General features: G+C 30.4%; 5 protein-coding genes across 6 annotated transcripts; all 5 read right to left on the minus strand.

Moving 5' to 3' along the window:
• On the minus strand, positions 3,922-4,224 carry LOC109329364 (glutaredoxin-C13-like). Its single transcript, XM_019563032.1, has one exon. It carries the CDS (start codon positions 4,222-4,224, stop codon positions 3,922-3,924), a length of 303 nt encoding a protein of 100 aa, XP_019418577.1.
• Positions 6,193-6,931, minus strand: LOC109328956 (glutaredoxin-C11-like). Its single transcript, XM_019562609.1, has one exon. It carries the CDS (start codon positions 6,841-6,843, stop codon positions 6,535-6,537), a length of 309 nt encoding a protein of 102 aa, XP_019418154.1. The 5' UTR covers positions 6,844-6,931; the 3' UTR covers positions 6,193-6,534.
• Positions 9,471-21,920, minus strand: LOC109328955 (glutaredoxin-C11-like). Of its 2 annotated transcripts, none has more exons than XM_019562606.1 (2): positions 21,915-21,920; positions 9,471-10,055 (listed from the first exon to the last, which is right to left on the minus strand). In XM_019562606.1, the coding sequence occupies exon 2, from the start codon at positions 10,038-10,040 to the stop codon at positions 9,732-9,734; it is 309 nt and encodes a 102-aa protein (XP_019418151.1). In that variant the 5' UTR covers positions 10,041-10,055; positions 21,915-21,920; the 3' UTR covers positions 9,471-9,731. The 2 variants fall into 2 exon arrangements, with proteins under 2 accessions (XP_019418151.1, XP_019418153.1); XM_019562608.1 differs by lacking the exon at positions 21,915-21,920 and adding an exon at positions 11,182-11,186 and having other exon boundaries at positions 9,471-10,042.
• Positions 13,488-14,822, minus strand: LOC109328954. The gene is made up of 2 exons (XM_019562605.1): positions 14,359-14,822; positions 13,488-14,259 (listed from the first exon to the last, which is right to left on the minus strand). Exons 1-2 carry the CDS (start codon positions 14,407-14,409, stop codon positions 13,978-13,980), a joined length of 333 nt encoding a protein of 110 aa, XP_019418150.1. The 5' UTR covers positions 14,410-14,822; the 3' UTR covers positions 13,488-13,977.
• LOC109329365 (putative nuclease HARBI1) lies at positions 14,941-16,429 on the minus strand. Its single transcript, XM_019563033.1, has 3 exons — positions 16,184-16,429; positions 15,483-15,708; positions 14,941-15,386 (listed from the first exon to the last, which is right to left on the minus strand). The coding sequence occupies exons 1-3, from the start codon at positions 16,427-16,429 to the stop codon at positions 14,941-14,943; spliced, it is 918 nt and encodes a 305-aa protein (XP_019418578.1).

A 21,991-nucleotide genomic window follows, 5' to 3' on the forward strand; every position in this document is an offset into this window, starting at 1 on the left:
TATATATATATGAGGTCTAGATCAATTTTGTTTCATGCATGTGGTAATTGAAATTTTAATAAGTCATATGTTTTAATAAGTAGTGCAAGGTCTAAGAATGGAAGATGCATTATTCAAATATAATAGGTGATTTGAGGGAAAATTTACTCAATTGGTGTGGGTTGATTGTAAAATTATGGAAATAATATAATTTTTATAAAAATTATGGAAGTAGTGTATTTTTTGAGAACTGGTAACTCTCATTCATGACTTTACAAGAACTTGTGACTGTACGACTTTACAGGAACTCGTGGCTTACATGCACGAGTTCCATTTTTTTCTCCCTCTCCTCAAGTGTCATGGATGAGAACCACAATTTCAATTTGTCTAATATTGGTATATCACATCAAAGTTAAACATATAATATATTAGGTAATATAGTCCCACTTTTTATGTCTTATTATGTCCTAATCTAATTGAAAGTTGACATATATTTAAAAATAAAAATTATAAAAACAAAAAATATTTTTTTATGTTATTTGATTGGTTTGGGACATGAAAACATGAATTTTTGGACAGATTATCTCGTTCCTTAACAAATTTAAGAATGCGCATGGGAGTCGTGGACGAGAACCAGGAGACTTAAGGAGAGAGAAAAAAATGGAACTCGTGCATGTGACCCACGAGTTCCTGCAAAGTCGTGCATAAGAGTTCCTGTAAAATCATGGATGAGAGTCACGAGTTCCCTAAAAAATACACTAATTCCGTAATTTTTATAAAAGTTACACTATTTCCATAATTTTACAGTCAACCCACACCAACTGAGTAAATTTTCCGTGATTTATGAGCATATTAATTTTGTGGTTGATATAAATTTAGGCCCTCAAATCAATGATGTAAAAATTGTACCGTACCGGCCGATTCAACTGGAAAATCGGCGAACCGGACCCCTAACCGGTACTTACAGATGTTGAACCGGCCAAGTATCAAAACCGGTGAACCGACCTGTATTTGACTAAACCGAACGATTTATACCCATATTTTTTATAAAAAAAAACTTAAAAACTTAAAAACTCATTACAAGGTGATCCATCTTTCCAACCCTTCTTCAACGCTTCAATGCACATGCTTCCAAGGCATACTTATATTACATCTTTTGGTTCCTAACATTTGTGTATAATCTCAGTAACATTTGTGTAATCTTAGAGTACTGTCTAAAGATAAGATTTGATGCAAAAATATAATCTCGATATGAGACAACTTTGACTTATTGATGTTAAATGTTAAAACTCCAAATTTATTTGTTTTGTAGAGTGAGTTGTAAACTTGTGTCATTTATATATATTTTGTGGTTGTTAAGTGATACTTTTGAATTGATATATGTTTTATAATTTAGACTTTGAATTTGTTAAAGACTTAAAATTGTTTGTTTATGTGAATTTTGAGTAGATTATGAATATGGATTATAAATTTGAGTATCTACCTATTTGAAATTTTTTTTGTTATAAGTTTATATATATAAATATAAGCAGGTATGTCCGATTTAACCAGCATACGGTTTAGTTACTGAACCACTGTACTACTATATTAGTACTCTAACCGGTTTAATCACAGTTATGGTTTTAATAACAGTTCCTCATATTAAGCCTGGAAAGAATTGAAACCTCTTAACTTGTCCCTCAACACCTCAAACGTCAATCAAATCAGTTCTTTTTTTACAACTAATTTGAGGACACATCAGTCCCTACTTTGACTGAAATTTGTCGTCTTAGCTTAGTGGAAATTTAAATTTCTTCAAAACTTTTATCAAAGACATAAAATTGAGTATTACTCTACTCTAGTTTGTATGTTGGGAAGATAGTTGAACTTTAATGGCATGAAAAGAGTGTTGTGAGAAGAGGAAATTACCACTTGGTCCTTCTACTTATATAACTTGAAAATAATTATGATTTACTATCTTAAATGAATATGAGTTAGATCGCTTTAAATTGAGAAAATTTCAGTGTGACTGTGTTAAATCAGTTAAACTAAAATAGCTTGGGAAGTAAACCAAACGATTTACTTAAAATAAAAAATGGAACACTACTCTAATCTTTTGTTTACTCACGTCCAAAAAATTGTGAAGATGTTACTTCAAGATAATTATATAAAATTTTACATTTATATACAATTATATATTTATTAATACAAATCATTAATTATATATTATATCATCCGGTGTGATCGGATGTTTAACCGTTTAAACCTGATATATGACATCTTTCAATTTAATAGTAAATTGTTTGAATTATGACGTCTTACTTACAATTTTGGTTCATGTAATTGGAGTTGCTGACTAAATTGGATATATTCGACATAAATTTTTGACGAATTTAGAGTAGAACAAGATTTTATTAAGTTGAATCAGGTTTTATTTGACTCCATTAATTTCTAGCCCTAAATTATTATCTTTTCCACCTTTCAACTTTTCAACTAGAGTATCAGCATCATATATTTATATTCAATTTATAACCATCAGTTATATATCTATATATATAGATAGAATATAGTTATAGATCGATAGATTATAGATATGTTTGAACTAGCACTAAGGAAAGATATTGTGTAAATGAATCTGGTGAAGTTTTGTTTAGCCTAGAGTAAGCTTTCCCAAGAAATCTACATTAACTGAGGTTAGTGGGGGCAAAAGAAGAGAATAAAAATAAATTCAAGATCAGAAAAGGTAAGGAATGAAATACCTTCTTTATCTATGATAAAGTTGAAGAATCTACAGCACTAGATCATGAAAGATGAGAATTTTCATCTTAACTTTTAAACACGTGGACTAAACATTCAGACTACGTCGTTGATTTATATCATAGTGATTTAATATTTTATATTGATTGTCGACTGTCTAATATAATCTTTATTTTTTATCCAGGCTTAAAACTAGGTATGCATAAAATCAAACACACATATACCAGAACAATATTTTTTTATATTTTTCTATGTAGCCTCAATATTCTGTTTCCCTTGAAACTATATTCAAAGTTTGAAATGCCTTTTTTATTTTATTTCACATAGCACCTTTTTGGTCCACACATAAGCCTCCTCTTCAATAATCCTCCACTATATGAGGTTAACATGAGGACATGCACAATTTGTATTTAACTATAGGTAATTTGATTTTGACCTTTGTATTGAATGCATAGACAAATTGAGACAAGCAAAACCATTGTGGCTTTGCATGCTGTTAATGTGCTCAATTATGATGCAGTTTAAAGTTAAACTTCTTTAGAGAATATTTTCTTCATCACATGCAAATGAAGGTTGGACATGTATTTTTGAAGCAAGTTTTTTCAAATGATTTCATGTTAGGAATATGATTTAATGATTATTCAATAGTACACGTAGGTTTCAGAAACAGATTGGAGAAAGAGTGACAAAGAAAGGAGGGAGGTGGATGAACCTTTTTCTTAGATGCATGAAGAGTTTCACTTTCAGGATATGCTCTATACTACATTACCACCCTGTGTTATTATCTCATATACCGTCACAATCACATCACACCGCAATTATGGTGTGACACTTATTCACAATAATATGATTGTATTAGGTTGCAACTCAACCACATGGGTTTGTATTTGGGCTGCATCGGACCACATCAAATTCAAAAATATTTTTTAATCACAAAATAATTCACACCACAACGGCCACAAATCCGCATCATAACGGACGCAGAACGCAACCAACCACAATTTAACACAATATATAAATAAAGTTCATTAAGAATATTTATCATATTACATTATGAGTTTATGACAAATAATCACATGCTAGAAAACACTTTAGATATATAACAAAACTACTACACAGACTATTCAATACTAAGTTCACTACCCTATAGATTCAACCCAGTTTATTCTTCCATCAAGGTGGAGGATTCAGGATCATGTTTAGTGTTCATAAAGATTGATATGGTTTGAGCAATTGAGTCAATGATCCACTAAGGTGTAGGGACATGATTTCATTGGTTGACCCTCTTAGCTTCCCTCCAATGAATACAGCTGGAACAGGTGCAGTACAACCTAACCTCAATAGAGCTTTCTCCATTTCTCTGCCTTCAGGGTCTTGGTCAATTTCATGAACCATAGGCCTTACCCCAAGTTCTTTAAACAGAATGTTCACTGCATAGCAGAGACAACAAGAGCTCTTGGTGAAAATCACCACACCTTTTTCTGAGGCCAACCTCATCACCTTGTCCATTCTGATGTTACTTGCTGATCAAGTAATTGTAAATCTGTACAGAATTCTGTTACAAGGACAGGAGGGAAAAAGTGTAACTTGATAGATGTCTTTATATTACCTTAGACTTATCAGAATTTGCAAACCATCAGACCGAATCCGAACGAATCCGATCCAATGGTTTGTTTTGGATTGTTGGCAGTCTAAGGAGGAGAATTGGGAGGTAGAAAATTATATGAAGCTTGAGGTTATTTTGAATGAGCTTGCATACTAGACTATTTATAGGGACCATTTTCTTTGAGCATGAGCAAAGCACATTCAAAAGAGGTTTTGCTTTTTACAATTTAGATACCCTTCTACTAAGTGTCTATAATGTTATTCTTTTGAACAAGTTGCAAGACATATTTACAAGCATATGTCTCAATTATATTGGATTGGCTGTGTGACCATAACCATATAGTATTATGAGTGAAGATTTGGTTCAACATAAAGAAATGAAAAACATTATCTTCCTGTGACTAAGTGCAATCAGCAATCTTCCCTAGTCGAAAACGCGTAACGCGCATTAACAATTTGTTAAACTATGTGCAGATTTATGAAAATAATAAAAGATGCTTGGTCTATATCAAGATTCAATAGGTAATGCAAGTGGATGATGGTCAATTTATATCAGATTCTTATAATCATATGCTTTGAATCCTTATGCAGACAGATTGAGACTGAAATAGCTTTCGGTGGCTCTGAGATTCTGTGTTGCACCCACCAACTTGTATGATTCTTTCACACTTAAGCAGATTAATTTAAGACTCTACATATATGCAATGCTTGCATAACACTTTAGAAGAAGAGGGAAATAATTTCATTTCCTTTAACCGGCCAACAAAAGAGTTCCATGTGTCATTGTATGCTACATACAAACAGCATCCAACTTCATATACGAAGGTGATGTATGTACCTAGATACATATTATATTGTGCATGGTTGATTGTGTGGGTGCAGCACATCAGTGTTGGTCATAAGCAATCAAATGAAGATAATAGACTTTGTTAACGAAGTTCGGATACTTGTGCCTATGTCTCCGGGAGAGCTGAGGCTACCAATATATTATTAGAAAATAAGGATTACAAACTCTAGCATACTCATGTTCCCAATTTCCCATTGGGTGTTTTTATTTGGTGCGCATTATAACAAGGAACTTGAGTCTTTTATATAACATTGGTCCTTCTACTACATTCCAATACTAGGCAATATGAGACTAATATAATAACATATTTCAACTATCCTGACATAATTCTAATCCGGGTAAACTATTTTAGAAAGTTATGCCTTTGTATATATGTTCAACACATGCATGGAAGTCATTTAGGAAAATTATATATCCTCCTTTGTGGATGTGGAGGAATAATAACATATTTCCAGCACTTTGCTTACTACAAAGTTAGGATCTAAATATTAAATAACACACTGAGATGCACTTACTGGATAATTATCCTTAGAATCGGGTACCCAAATTGAGAGGTGAGGAATATTAACTCTAGTTATCCCTTAAATACATGGAATAATAGTGATAATGATATTACTCCTTTTTGCTAAGTAGATGAGATTTTGATGGAAAACTATGTCTATCATTAAAATTCATAAGTGGTGCTCTTCAACTTTCTTATACTAAAAGTTACTTGCAGTAACCACATGCTTTGTAAGCAAATTGCATTTTCAAGTGATGATGAATAATGTTTAAGCTTTGGAGACATCACTTGTAGAGAGGGCCAAGCTTATCACTCAGAGAGTGAAAATGTAGGAGGAAACTCAAAAATGGAAAAAAAATTATTTGCTAATAGTATGACACTATGACTATGAATTGATGAGTATATATTATTATCATATTCAAAAAAGTAATACAAATGAACGATGGATAATATATCTGATGTGTATAAATCTTTTCATCAACAGTGCATAAATATTACACATTTTTACTAAAGGTTTTTAAAATTAAAAGTGAAGACCAGAGGTAGTTTCATTAACTATAGTATACCATGATCAAGTTTCATATTATTTGGTACAAGTTAGCTATTCATACACTCTAAACAGAACCCTCAACAAAAAGAAGAGGTGTCCTGATTAAACTTTGTCTACAATTACTATCATAGCTCCATACATATCACTTAGGGTCAGTTTGCAAGTTGAGTTTTGGAGGGAAATGAAAGGCTTAAAGAGCCATGAAATACACTTCTAGAAGGTTCTGAAGCTTCCATTTTCCTTCTTTTTCATCCAAAACTTAACTCGCAAATGAGCCCTTAGGTATAAGGAGCTTCTTTGAATTTGAAGTATTATCTAAAACCAAATGGCTTTTGCATCCTTGAGCATCTGTTTAAGAGATCCATCAACATGGAGAGAAATTACATCTTTTGATGAACCTACAAATCTTCCACCTATGAACACTGCTGGGACTGAAGGGTTACATCCCAAACTTCTTATAGCCCATTCCATTTCTTTCCCATAGGAATCATTGTCAAGTTCATGTACTTCAGGACTTGCTCCAAGTTCATAGAATAGTTGCTTAATGCTATGGCACATGCAACATGAACTCTTTGTAAATATAACTGCTGCTTTCTTTGATGCCAAATCTCTCACTCTATCCATTGCTGCAAATTAAACTTAGGAATTAGGATATATGAAAATGAATCAAATATATTTTCACTAAGGCTTTGATGATTGTTCTGGTGAAGTTTGTGATTTCATCAACTCTTATTTATAGTGGCTGGTTAGGATATTATGTTGCATTGCATAATCTTGTGAAAAGTATAGTAGAAAAACAAGATATTATTGATTGTTTATAGTTAAATGGATATGAAAGAGAAAGAAAGTTCCTTCAGATATTTGTTTGGATAAGGGAATTCCCTCTATCATTTTTGGTGATACTGCAAATGCAATGAACAAGTTGCAATATATAGCATCATACTGTAAATGGTATTGTGATAATTCAAATATCTTAGGTGTCCTTAGAATGTTGGAATAAGAACAATGTGTAATACTTTAAGAAAAAAAGATGTATGGAATAGTATATGAATTTTATATTATCATTGTATCATCCATCATTGATATTTAATTATGATTTACTTTTTAAAAAAGACAATTCAAATGAATGGTGGATAATGAAGTGCATGTGTATAAATCTTTACACTGTCAATATTAGAATTTTACACTCATATTTTAATAACGTAATAACTCTTTTGTTCAGATTAAGCATCTTAAACATTTCTAATGTTAATATATGCAAATTAATACTAATTAGAGATATTGTAATTAGTACTAATTTGCATATATTAACATTAGATATTAAAATATTTTTAAGGGCTCACATCTTTATTTATTGTTGAATTAAAAAAAATACACAAAATTAAAAAAATATCCTCATCCCCTCACATTCAAGAGATGGTACAAAATTCTTGCTGTGTTGTTGAGAAAATATGTCACAAAAAATTAGGTGAGGTGGAAGAGAGATAAACATGGCACAAAACATTGAGCACAATAAGATTGATGATTTTAATTTTAACTAAACACACAAAGTTGATTTACACCAAAATCTATAAAAAAGGTAAATTACTTATGTTACCCAATCCAAACTTACTTATTTTGTAAGTTGAAACAAATGGGCATGTCATCTTCTTTCAGTAGCTTCAGATTAAATTAATGATTTTTCAATTAAAAAGCAATTATAGTTCTAATTTACACAAAATAATCTGATTCAAGCGAAACATCAATTTCTGTATCTACTCCTCAATGACAAGCTCAAAGCTCAAATTCAATATTTATTCCATTATATTATCAAATTTTGTTCACTTAACTATGTTTCTCCATTGTTGTTAAAATGGTAGTATGTATGGATAAAAGAGATTCTTGATGAATAATAAAGAATGAAAAAATATTATTGAATTGAATTGAATTCCAAAGTTACATTGAATCATCTATATAAAGGGAAGAAAACATTAATTATTCTAATCAAATTAACTAACTGACTAACAAAAACTCAACTAATGTCCTGATTTGTGTTGTTTTATATTTCTTATGTTACCATTTAATGTGCATAGAACGCAATCACATTGTGCCCCCCTTCCACTTTCCCATTCCTCTTTTAAATTCATTGATTTAAATACGAGTGTAAAGTTTGATTCACTATTCATTTATATAAGTTATATTTGAATTAGTTTTATACCGTAAATAACTTACACTATACATTTTCTCCCTTTAAATATGAGATGCTATGTTTCTTGGTTGATGTGGAGAGAGATAAGAGTTTTATCCAGTTCATTTTCACTTTGTCACTTTGGTCCCCAGTCCCCACACTAGATATATGTAATACAAAAACAATTGGAAGGTGTGGGAATCATATATCTCTATATATTTGGCCCTATGGGTATGGAAAGGAAGGAGTAGTCTTCAAAAATGTATCCAAAACTGCTGGGAGGGTGTCATGAGATTCCCTAAGTTAGATTATTCAATTTTATTGATTAAAGATTCCAACTTCCTTTAGTAGTTGGGTATAAATTCCTTGGCTTTGAGTGGTCATGTACACTTTTAGGAGAATCATATAAATATATATGAGGAACTACTCAAATGAGAACATATCTCATATAAATTAAAAATTGTGACAATAATAAATCTGAGTCTTACAAACAATCATTAATAATTATGATTAAAAATTAGTTATTGTTCTTACGTGAGTAATTTCTTCTCTCTATATATGTGTTAGTATCACTAGGAGAGATGAGAATGTCAACTTCAGAATAAGAATTGGCCAGAAGGATGAGAGTTAATTTGCTCATTGTTGTTTATATATCTAAAAGTGGAATGGGTTTAGATAATGCTTCAAAAGTTAATTAACTTGATTTAGGAGTCTATATCTACAAACATCACCAAATTGGATATCTTAGCTTCAAGAATTATGTAGAAGACTTTAAACTTCTTCACAATTGGAATACTCAATATGTCCAACTCAAGTGTGAGTTATTCCCCTTCCAGTGAGCATCGGATACACTAGAGTTAAACTCTCCATCTACTTGAAATTGCTGCTAACTTGTCTTATCATCAACAAAATATGTCACAATTGACCTCTAGTGATGAAGACTTTTGACACAAAGATTCATCATGAATCTATCGACTACTTGTTACTTCAATACTTGGTTGAGCCATCAAAGCATTGAATCTGATATAATTTATTGGGAGATCTTCATCTGTGGACAATAACATTTTTCTTTGGATTTTTAAAATTAAATATGAACGCCAGAAGTAGTTGCATTAACTGTTGAATAGCAAGATCAAGTTTCATATTACATGGTAAACATTAGCTATAGTTAGCCTTTCAAAAGGTAAAAACAAAACAGCTTTTTTATACAGACTTCTTTTCATACACTCTAAACAAGACCCTCAACAAAAAGATGAGGTATCCTAGATTAAACATTGTCTGCAAATAGCACATAGCCCCTTATACAACTTCAGTATATGGAGCTTCTTTGAGTATTAAGTGTTAACTAAAGCCAAATGGCTTTTGCATCCATAAGCATTTGTTTGAGAGAGCCATCAACATGAAGAGAAATCATATCTTTTGATGAACCTACAAATCTTCCACCTATGAATACTGCTGGAACTGAAGGGTTACATCCCAAACTTCTTATAGCCCATTCCATTTCTTTCCCATAGGAATCATTGTCAAGTTCATGTACTTCAGGACTTGCTCCAAGTTCATAGAATAGTTGCTTAATGCTATGGCACATGCAACATGAACTCTTTGTAAATATAACTGCTGCTTTCTTTGATGCCAAATCTCTCACTCTATCCATTACTACAAAGTTAAACTTAGGGTATGGAATGAATAATCAAATGTATATATAAGATGAGTGTAGGAAGCTTGTGAATTTTGTGATTTCGTCAACTCTTATTTATAGTGCTGGTGAGGATATTGGGTTGCATTATGTAAGCTTGAAAAGTATAGTATAAAAATAAAATACTAATTATTATCTAGTGAAATGGATATGAAAGAGAAAGAAAGAAAGTTCCTTCAGATATTTGTTTGGATAAGGGAAATCCAACATGATCATTTGGTAAATGGTGACACTGCTAATGCAATGAACAAGTTGCAATATTTAACACCATATACTGTAAATGATAAGTTTATAATCCAAATCTCTTAGGTGTCCGTAGAAGAAAACAATGCTGGAATAAGAACATTGTATAATGTATTTAGGCTTTCGGTCCTAGTTTGAGCACCAAGAACATTTCTAATGTTAATATATGCAAACTTTTTTGAGGCAGATGGCACAAAACCAGTGCTTTGTTGTCGAGAAAATATGTCAAAAGAATGGAATCCATTATCAAAATAGAAAGAGCATTATGCAAAGTCAGAGGCCCGAACAATACCATGTGTCATCTGCATAGCTGTTCATTTGATAACCATACATCACTTAACATATATTTGTCATGTATTGTGTTTTTTTGTTTCCTACGTGTATCCTCACACCATTGTAGGCAATATTGTCCGAGCCCCACAAGTATGTGTGGCTAACTCTCCCAGCGGGTATTTTTTCCATCCAAAAGACTCAAATCCAAGACTTTGCTTAAGGGGAATCAAACATGTACCACTTAAACCAACGTCCGTTGGTTGTACTATGTTTAGTGATTTATGATATCATTGAATCCCTTAGAATTATATTCACAAATGTGAAATGTTCTATTCTTACTAGCTAGCTATGCAACTTTTCGTTGGTTATATAAAAAAAATACCATATTAGAAAATTGGTATATAAGTAAGGAAACTCTTCATTTTTTATAAAGAAAATAGATCTCAATGTCATCTAGCATTTAGTTTGCATGGGTTTATTTATTTTATTTCATGGTTATCTTATATTTGTACCATCTTATAATCTAACTCATACTTGAGTTTAGTTACCCTTCTCTTTAAAATGTGCTCATATTTGTTATAACTGGAATATTAAGTCAAGAATGGATTGTTACTATTAGAATAATACTATAAAATTGGAAGATATGCTTACTATTACCAAATCCTAATAAATATATATCAAATAAATATATATCTAACTTATTACCAATAGCATTTTAATAAATATTAAATAAAAAATTTAAATTAGCAATATTACATATAATAATATTTGATTGGTTGAAAATAAATATGTAAAGTTATTTTGGTATAGATAATTTTTATTGCGAATTATGATTTGAATTATGATACATGAAACGTGATTGAGTATGCTTTCCCCTCCCTCCATTTTAAATTTAACTCATTTATCTTTATTTTTGTTTTCTTATCATTATTTTTCTCTTTTGATGACTGAGATATTGTGGGTCTAAATCACATATATTCTCCACAAACCCAAAAACAACTATTTAATAAATTGAATGACTTAGCTCATTTTATTTTAATTGTGATTTATCTTATCTTTTGTCACGACTTAGCTATTTATTTTTTTGGTATTTAATAAGATCATACAACACCAATTGTGTGCATGTGGAGTAATGAAGTCTTGGGTGATTAAAGAATGAAGTCTTTAGTTCGCTGTGCTAAATCTTACAAGTATGATGCTAGGTTGAGGTGGAGAAAAATGAGTTTATCGAGTTCATTATCACTTTGGTCCCTGCATCAGATTCATGGAATAACAGTTGCAAGGTTCGATCGACAATCATATATGTATATTTGGCCCTATGGGTATGGAAAGTAAAGGGATTCTTCAAAAACTGTATCCAGAACCGTTATGAGATTCCCAAAGTTAGTATTATTTGATTTTATCTATATGATTCTAATTTCCTTGAGTAGTTGGGTATAAATTCTTTCGCTCTAAGTGGTCATGTTCACTTCGAGAGAATTATATGTGATATAGTATTTGCAATTATCAATTGAGTTAAAATCATCTTTATTATTTGAGATAGAAGTGTTGTGATACACTAAAGAAAAAATGCATTAAAATTTGTATCATTTTTATTTGTATTATGATTATATTCTTACTCTTAAAATTAAAAGAAAAAAGTTCCCTCTAGAATACTAGAGATTATCTTGTTTCCAACCCATGAGAATATCAAGTCGAAAGTAAGAATTCACTAGGTGAAAGGATTAGGTATAATTTAATGGGAAAGATTAATAAAAAAAACTCTTAAACTTTATATCTTTTATGAATTATGTTTTTTATTGTCTCTTATGCTTTGTTTGGTTTAGGAGATAAAGAAATACGTGAGAGGGAAAATAAAGAGAAAGAAAAATGTGAGAAAGACTATGGATTTTCATATTGTTTGGTAGAAGAGAAATTAAAGAGAAAGAGAGGAGAATAGAGAAATAGTGGTATGTTCTAAAAGACAAAAATATCCTTCCATAATAAAGAATAGAGAAATATCATTATATTTTTAATTATTAATTTTAATAATTCTAAAATCGATAGTATCTAATATAATAAAAAAATTATTTTAGATTTAATTAATAATTTTTCAAACATTTGTATTTAAAATTACTCTATATATATATATATATAATTAAATTATTTTTGATTCATTAACAATTTTTATACTAGTCTTCTCATGATATCATGCAAAGTCATTTTATAAGTTTATATACAATGTGTAGTATATAATATAATACTTACAATGTCTTCATAAGTGCATCCAAAATGCATCCAACTACTAATTCATTGTTGCAATGTACTAATATTATGCATTCTTTCAAGTAAGTATATCACAACAAAAATAATACATAAGACAATATTGAAGTGGGAAAGTTTCATTGGGCTATATATTTTAGTTATGCCATATATAAACCAAAAATAACATATTTCAAAGTACATATGGCTATGTTTTGAGTAGTTGTCATCTCCTGCACTTGTGATGGACTAAGCAAAATTTATCCCTCATGAAATTGTAGTGCATTAAGCAAACTCTGTCTCCACTGTACTTGTTATGTGTAATTGTATATGCCTGTATTTTAATAGCAACAAACCTGAATAAGAAGCATAAGAGTTAATTGAGTCTAAAAAGTTGGTAGGAGCATAGAACTATAGGCATAAGCATCTCTAACAAATACAATTTTAAGAGTACAGGCAAGCAAAAGAATCCAAGCAAAAGCCACATTTATATACATAGATTACCTCATTTCTTGTTACTTTTCCACCTCCTTGATATCACATCCAAGAGTATAGACAAGCAAAGGAATTCAAGCAAAAGTCACAAGAGTAAGGATCATATTCTAAACTCCTTTCACTTGATATCAAAATATTATCATATAGATTTACTTCCCACTTTTATCATCTACCAAAAATACATGATATCAAATATGTTAGTGGTATCCACTCTCATTCATCATCTGAATCAGAGCTTGCATGCGTATGTGGGGTGGAACACCAAAAAGTTGGCGCTTCTTTTGCTCATTAGTGCATAGATATTCATAGCAGCGCATGCGATATGGATCAATCACATCTAATTCAGTCAGTAAATCCCATACCTCTGCTTCACTATAGACACGCAACCTAGTATGTTGGATGATGTTCAACTATTTCTGAAAAATTTCATTCCTTTTCTCAATAGTTGTTACTTGGCGTTCAGCTATGACTGCATGACGGACAGTTATCGTCACTTGACGGTCAGCTACATCATGCGATTTATCAGAAATACAATTACCTTTATTCAAAGCATCAGCTACTAGTCCAAGTCCACTGGACATTTTCTCCAATTGACCCTCCATCAACTCAATCATTTGCGCCTTACGCTTTGTTCCTCGGGAGCCTAATGTCCCAGTAGTCTGATGTGATTGTGCATAAGTTGGACTAAGGGATTCCAAATTCGGGGTGAAAAATTCCCTTCATCAAGCTCCTCAACTACTTGTTCAGGCATAGAAATGTCATCTTGAGCATCATTCAAGTTAATATTATCATGCTGCATTTGTGAGGTTCTTTGCCTAGCAGTTGCAGCTCGTTTTCCTGTCGCTCGATCAACCCCAAAAAGCTCCTTCAATGTGTCATAGTGCTTTATTTGCATAGTTCTCCACTTAATAGCTTGGGGTTTATCCTGCCATAAAAGATGGGTAGTTATGAGTTATTATATTGAAATTAGTAATAAACAATACGATGGATCCCAAAATTTCAAAAATAAGAAACATGACTCTACCTTTATAAAATCTTCCCATACATCATCCTCAGCCTCAAACCTCTTAGTCATCGGGTTCTATGCAAATCCACTTAGATTGTTGAATAGATCATATGATTCAGCAAAGTGTTCTTTCAATGTTTTCATTCAGTTTTTTATGTGTTGTTTCATCATATTTGGTGCAATAGCATGTTGTAAAACTTTGATCACATTGGAATATGCTTCAGATGTCCATGACCCATCGTGCCTATTTCCCTTTGTTAGCTCCTCAGTGAATGCATTCATCAACACTTGGTCCATCTCATTAGTCCACCTCAAGACATTAACACTCTGATTAGGATCTGTAGTTTGAGCTTTCCCCTTTGGCATCTTTCAACCTACACAAGCATTTGTTGCAAGAAAATAGAAGAAAGTATAATAGGAGTCCAACAAAATGAAAATAAAAATATCATGTCATATCATTACTAAAATCAAACAAATTACATGACATCTTAACTTATAAAATATCTAAATGGAAATCAACATAAATCCATAATATAGTCTATATTGTGAAAAGACTGCAAGTTACATGAATATAAACATTGGAAGCATGACACAACGACATTAAACTTGATAAGCATTCCACATTTCATTTGCAATATTGTCCCTTAAAAGTTCTCCTTCTCTATAGTCTTCATCGCGTTGTTGTGTTTGAGATCCATTTATGTCTTGTTGAAGCAATTCATGATCGACTTCAGCAATTAAGGATATATTATCATCTACAGCCCTTAAAAAGTTATGTAGAATGCAACAAGCAAGTACTATGTCCCTCATTGTTTCAAATGAATAATGTGGTTCACTGTCACTAGATATAATGGGAAATCTTTTTTTTAATACACCAAACGTTCTCTCTATGACATTTCTGAGGGAAGAATGTCGATGGTTGAATAGTTCTCTAGAATTTTGTGGGCCACGAGCAGAATACTCCTTCAAATGATAACGTACACCTCTATATGGTGTCAATAACATGCGTTTTAGCATAAATCCCACATCCCCAATATAAAATTTTCCTATAAAATTATATACAGATTATAACTCAGCATATTAACTAACACAACTAAAGTGCATAACACTTTCTAGAAAAATTACATTAACCTTTCACTAACCTTCAAGAATTTTTAAGGGGTCTTCCCTACTTAAAGCATCTTTTAATATTCTAGAGTCGGATGTTGTCCCTTCCCAACCAGCTAAGACATAAGTGAATTTCATGTCAAAATCACATGCGGCAAAGACGTTTTGCGTGGGAAACTCTTTCCTCCCACGAAAACGAGGGGCTTCTGCCCTTGGTACCTTCACCCGAATATGTGTACCATCTATAGCTCCAATACAATCCTAGGTTCATACAAATTCTTAGCAAGTTAGTTCTATAAAGAATGTATATGATTTAAATAACCACGAGTCAATAATATACAACAACACCTTGAAAAATGGATAGAATCTGCTTTTGTTAAGTATTTGTGGAGGGACATCTCTACCCGATGGTTGGACCAAAAACTCTCCCTCTAATGAAATGATAGCATGCAAAATATTATGAAAGTGACGACTAACAGTCTCTTTAGAGCGATGGTAAAGGAAAAAAAATGCCACTGTTTTTAGCATTTTGTCCAACAATTTGTAAGAATTTTGCCACTTGCTCCTCTAATATAGACCGTATATTATCTTTTATTATACCAATACCTCTTAGTTTTTGACATAAGCACAAAAAGGCTTGAGAGCCCATGCGTATAACGTCTCGATACCATCGTCCCTCTACTAGAGAACTCATTAGCTCACGACGCCAACGATCTCTTTGTGTAGAATCACTTACTCGACTATGTATACATGTGGATAAAACTTCAAGCCAATGCAATGCATGAACAACATTGCATAACAAGATAATAGCACCTATATGCTGCCTCATTTCCAATTGTTGGCAAGTATGATTAATCATTTGCATTTCTGCCATTTGAATATAAAATATTTCGTCTATGTCCAAATCCACCCCGTTTATCAATTCCATTGGGTCATCATTAACAATCTCTTTGGCATTATCTACATCCATCACTCTCTCCATGTGACAATATCAAAAATACCTTTTACACGTGAATAAAATATTAACAAAAATTTGACAAATATGCGGAATATATGCATAATATGCTAACCAACAACTTGTAAAAAATGAAAATTGACAAGGTCACCACATATTTATATGGAAAAATAATTGTATACTAACGAGCCTCAAACACAAGTAGAATTTGTTAGGAAAAGGTTAACAAATGTACTCTTAATAAGAAATACAAAGTTATAACTCAACACAAACTTCTCAATATTTAAAGACTCATGGCAACCTACTTCAATGCATAAAAATCCTACCATTCCCATTTGTTAGGTTCTCAAAGTGTTACAAAACACCACACACAACACATACTAGTGCAGAAACTCCAGAGTAGACACAACACCACACATAGGTAAATCACATCTATTACAAAACAATACATACTAATATGGAAACTCTAGAGTACACATAATACCACACATATGCAAACAACGCCTATTACAAAACTATACATGTGCCTCAAAAGAGGTTGTACGCTATAAAAACTATGCATTTATTCATCATCCAGTAAACTTTTTAAGAAAATTCAAAAGGATTCAAGTACTAGTGCAGAAACTCCATAGTACACAAAACATCATACATAGGTAAATCACACCTATTGTAAAACAACACATACTAATATTGAAACTCTAGAGTACACATAACATCACACATATGTAAACCACATCTATTACAGAACAACACATATGCCTCAAAAGAGGTTATACGCCATAAAAGTTATGCATTTATTCATCATTCAGTAAACTTTTAAGAAAATTCAATCATCTTCAAGTACTACTGCGGAAACTCCAGAGTACACACAACATCATACATGGGTAAATCGCACATGTTATGAAACAACACATACTAGTATGGAAACTCTAAAGTATACATAACACCACACATACGTAAACCACGTCCATTACAAAACACATATGCCTCAAAAGAGTAAACTCTAGACACGCTTGGTAAAATGTATGATAACATAAGCCACACGCACTAATTTATTAAATAGTATAAATTATAATACAAAAGCCAAAAGTTCCTTGAATTATTGAATTCAACAAGTAGACAACATATTAACGTCCTTTTGCTTTCAACAATTTCTATATATAAATATAGAGAAAATAAAATAAAAATATATTATAAAATGGGTTTACCTTTGAAATTAGAAAATAATAGGGTACCAAGTAGCTTTTGTTTAATTGAAACTTACCAGTAATTTTCTTTTGTTAATAACATGCTTTATTATTTGGTGGGACATGTTACCATGGAAAAAAATTAAAATATTATGCAGGGACAAATGATGCATTAGGATGTAACGATGATGAAATTGGTTTGATGAAAAAAGCTAGCCTAATCCTGTTATGAGGCAAAACAAAACAATATGCAGATGACAGTGATCTAAAACAAGTGTCTAATCAAATAGCAATGACATGCACCAATAGGTATAATAAAAATGAGAGTTATACAAATAACAAATTCCCAATCTTGAGTAACAACTACCACAAAGAAGAAGAAATAATCAGGCAGCAAATCCACTAATATATGACAATGAAGAAGAAAATCCACAAACAAAGTAAGAAAAAAATTAAGTTATGCATACCGGTAGCAAATCCACAAACAAAGGAAATAACAATGAGGAGAAGATGAAAAAACTGCCGCTAATAATAAAATATGCAAGGTAATTTAGGTTAAGGGTTTTTATGGTATTTTACAAAATATAACACTCTTCTCTCATCTTTCTCTTCATCTTTGAGGAGAAATAAATTTTATGCACCCCACACTATTTTTTTCTCCTCCCCTCATTCTATCTTCTCAACCAAAGGGGGGAACCCCAATTTCTCTCATACTTCTCTCCCTTCATCTTCTTTCTCTCCATATTCTCTCAATCCAAATGAGGGCTTAAACTTTAATGTTTTGTTTGGTTGGGAAAGAAATTGAGAAGAAAGAAACATGTAAGAGGAATTATTAAAAGAAAGAAACATGTAAGAGGAATTATTAAAAGAAAGAAAGATGTGAGAAAGATAGTAGATTTTTATATTGTTTCGTATGAGTGAAAGAAAAAAGAAAGATAAGAGAAAGTGAGAAGAGAGAAATGATGTTATATTTTAAAAAATAAAAATACCCTTCAAATAAAAATTATTTGCCTAAAATGAATGATTTTCAAAGGTCTTAATGTCATTTCATATAATTTATCATCTTCACTTAATTTTCTCCCTGTATTGGTGGGAAAGAATTTTTGTGGGTCCCCCACCCCTTTTACTATTTCTGCACATTTTCTCTCTTTTCAACTAAATGAGAGAGAAACATATTTTCTATCGTATTTATCTCCTTTCATCTTCTTTCTTTCTAGAACCAAATGAAGACTAATTAAAATCTACATAAAGATAATGTTAAATTATTATTAATGAAAATTTCACCAATATATTTTATTTCAGTCACACTATCAAATCATTATTATTCGCTTTTACTTTTCTTATATACAAATATTATTATATTGTTCTCTTTTAACTCTTAAAATTACTTTTTTTTATAAGCAACTCTTTAAATTACTTATTTTCTTCTTTTCAAACAATATGTGATTTGACAATAGCTTCTAATATGCACTATTGTGAGTCTCATTATATTTTTTCTCTTGTTGGTCTATTCATAATTTAATATTATATTTTTTTGTAATGATTAATTTTACCAACAAATAAAGTTAAAAATGAATACTCACTGAGGCTTCATTTGGTTGTATAAGAGAAAGTAAGAAGAAAGAAATAGGTGAGAAAAAGACTAGAAAGAGAGAAATAAAGTATATTTTTGTGTTGTTTGGTTTGAGATAAAAAGAAGAGAAAGAGAAAAAAAAGATTTATATGAAACCTCTTGAATAGAGATATGTTATCGCAAATCTTATCCCACAATAATGAAAACATGTTATATCAATTAAAAAATTAAATATTAATTATTTTTTTCTATTTTTGTTTCATTATCATTGGTACATGACAAAATTTGGGACATAATTTAAAACAATACATCATTATTATATTTTCTCTCTAAAGTTGAAGAAAAACAAAAAGTATGGGTCCCACCTAACTTTTCTTTCTCTCTTTCCATCCTCCCCTCTAAACTAAAGGAGTGAAAAAGTTTATTTCTCTTCAATCTCTCTTCCCTCCTTTTCTTTCTTTCATCTTTTTATCCTACCAAATGGAGCATTAGTTCATAAAAATTTTCTTACATACCAATTTTATCTGAGAAAAAGTAAAAACATAAACTAGTATATTTTTCATGAGCATTTTAAGTTTGTCAATTTTATCGAGACCAAATTGGTACATATAAAACTTGAATGACCAAAATATGTTTTTTTGTGTAAAGTTTAAGATAATTAGGCACAAAATTGAGCAAGAAAAGTTTGTACTAAATATGTATGAGTATTATATATTGTTGTTGTATGTATTATCCGCTTTTTATGTTTTATCATCATTGACCCTTTAAAAAATTCAAATGAATAATGAATAATATACTAATAGTATATAAATCCTTAGATTAATAATATATATATATATATATATATATATATTACACTATATAAAATATGGGCATATATGATTATTATAGAACGTCAATTAATAATATGATGAATCTCATATATTTCCGTGATGAATAAAATATGTTTACTCTTGAAGATGATAAATGCTATCCTTATTGGTAAATTATGTTAAAGTTGAAAAGAGTAAGATCAGGATCACTTCATGGGTCTGTTCACCTACTTCCAAATCACAATAGCTAATAAGATGTGTAGTGAAGAACAAATGTGACCGAGCCACATATATGTTAGTGTTTTTGGATTAAAAATTCATATGCATTTAATATATCATTTATTATTTATTTGTGTTACTTTTTTAGAAATGTTAATAATAATTAAATAGATATATGATCAATTAACAGTATATTGCATTTTTTTCTCTTTTTGTGTATCTATTCCACAAAATAATAATAATTTATATCTAATTCTTATTGTTTTCCTAATCATATCTTAAACTATAAAACAAATTACTTTCTAATTTTGTAAACCAGTAATATTTGAATAATTAATTTCTAATTTATAGGATACATGCTAAAAGTACCCTTTAACACCTTATATTATATCTTCTAATAATATTTGTAGAGGAGGGATCCATTTGTTCTAAGAGTAAAAATTTACTCTCCATCCTAACCATCAATTCTACAGAAATCCAATGATTTGAATTAATGAGTATATTTAAACTATTGCATATTTATAGAATTCATAGTTAGAATGAGGAATAAGTTTTTAAAAATAACGAGAGCATTTATGTCATTTTTGATACATATATATATATAGATATACATTTTTTTCCTCTTATTTTTTTTTTCATTTTCAATCATGCCAAATAAGAAATTACCATTTCATTTTTTACCATCTTTCTTTCCTTCTATTTTCTCTCTTTAACCAAATGTAGTGGCTTAGCTTTATTTTGGAATCTTTCAATATTCTAAAATATAAAATTAAAATTAATAATTAATAAAATCAACAATAAAATAGAACCAATAATATGTTGATCTAATGGTATAAGGTCTCATTAGATCTTTAGGATAATCAAAAGATTAAATATTCGATTCCTATGAGCAACATTTATTAAAAGAGACAGTCACACATCTTGAAATGGATTGATTCCTATTCCTTGGACCTCTGACAATTCAACTAAATTTATCAATTTTTAGAACATGCGATATGTTTCTGTTAAGTTTATCAAGTTAAGAAATTAATTTCAGTTATCAAAAATCCAATAAATTAAAATAAAACAATTTTGTAAGATAAATAAAAATCAAATACAATGTTAAAAAAAATCATTTGGATTAGTACATTGATATCAAATTAGGAAAAAAATGAAAATATATAAAAAAAAAATCGGAAAAATCTATGTATATCTTTGTTGCTTGGAGAAAAAGGAAGAATGAATAAACAATTTCTATCATAATGATGGAGGCTAGTAAAGTAAAAAATAAACAAGGGAAATCTTATACATATCTCTACCTTTTGTAGGATATATACAAATGAAGAATGAGAAAATAATAATTTAAAAGCACAAATAAATCCTAAAAAATTGTTAATGGAAATTTAAGGAAGAATTAAATATCTACATTATATAAAGCCAAAACTTGAAAAAACTACCATCATGATTCTATTTTTCTATTTTGCCCTTAAAAAATTTTATTTCTAAATTAAAAGCATGTAATCCTAGATAACTAACTAATACTTCTCATATTAAGTTGGATATTATAATAAATACAAAATTATAACATGAAGTATATCCAATAAAAAATATTCTAATTCTTTAAAATAAAAATTTAATACTTAATATCATAAAACAAGAATATGAGTCAGCAAACACAAAGTGTCTGTCGACACTCTAGTAATATATAAAATCTATACCAAAGGAGAGATATTCATCCAAACTGAGTGATGAGAGAAGGAGCGAGATAAAATGAAGATTAATATTAAGAATAAATTGGGATGATTTTTGAAATGTACAG

This window comes from Lupinus angustifolius, chromosome LG16 (assembly GCF_001865875.1).
Source record: "Lupinus angustifolius cultivar Tanjil chromosome LG16, LupAngTanjil_v1.0, whole genome shotgun sequence".
Lineage (NCBI taxonomy): Eukaryota > Viridiplantae > Streptophyta > Magnoliopsida > Fabales > Fabaceae > Lupinus > Lupinus angustifolius.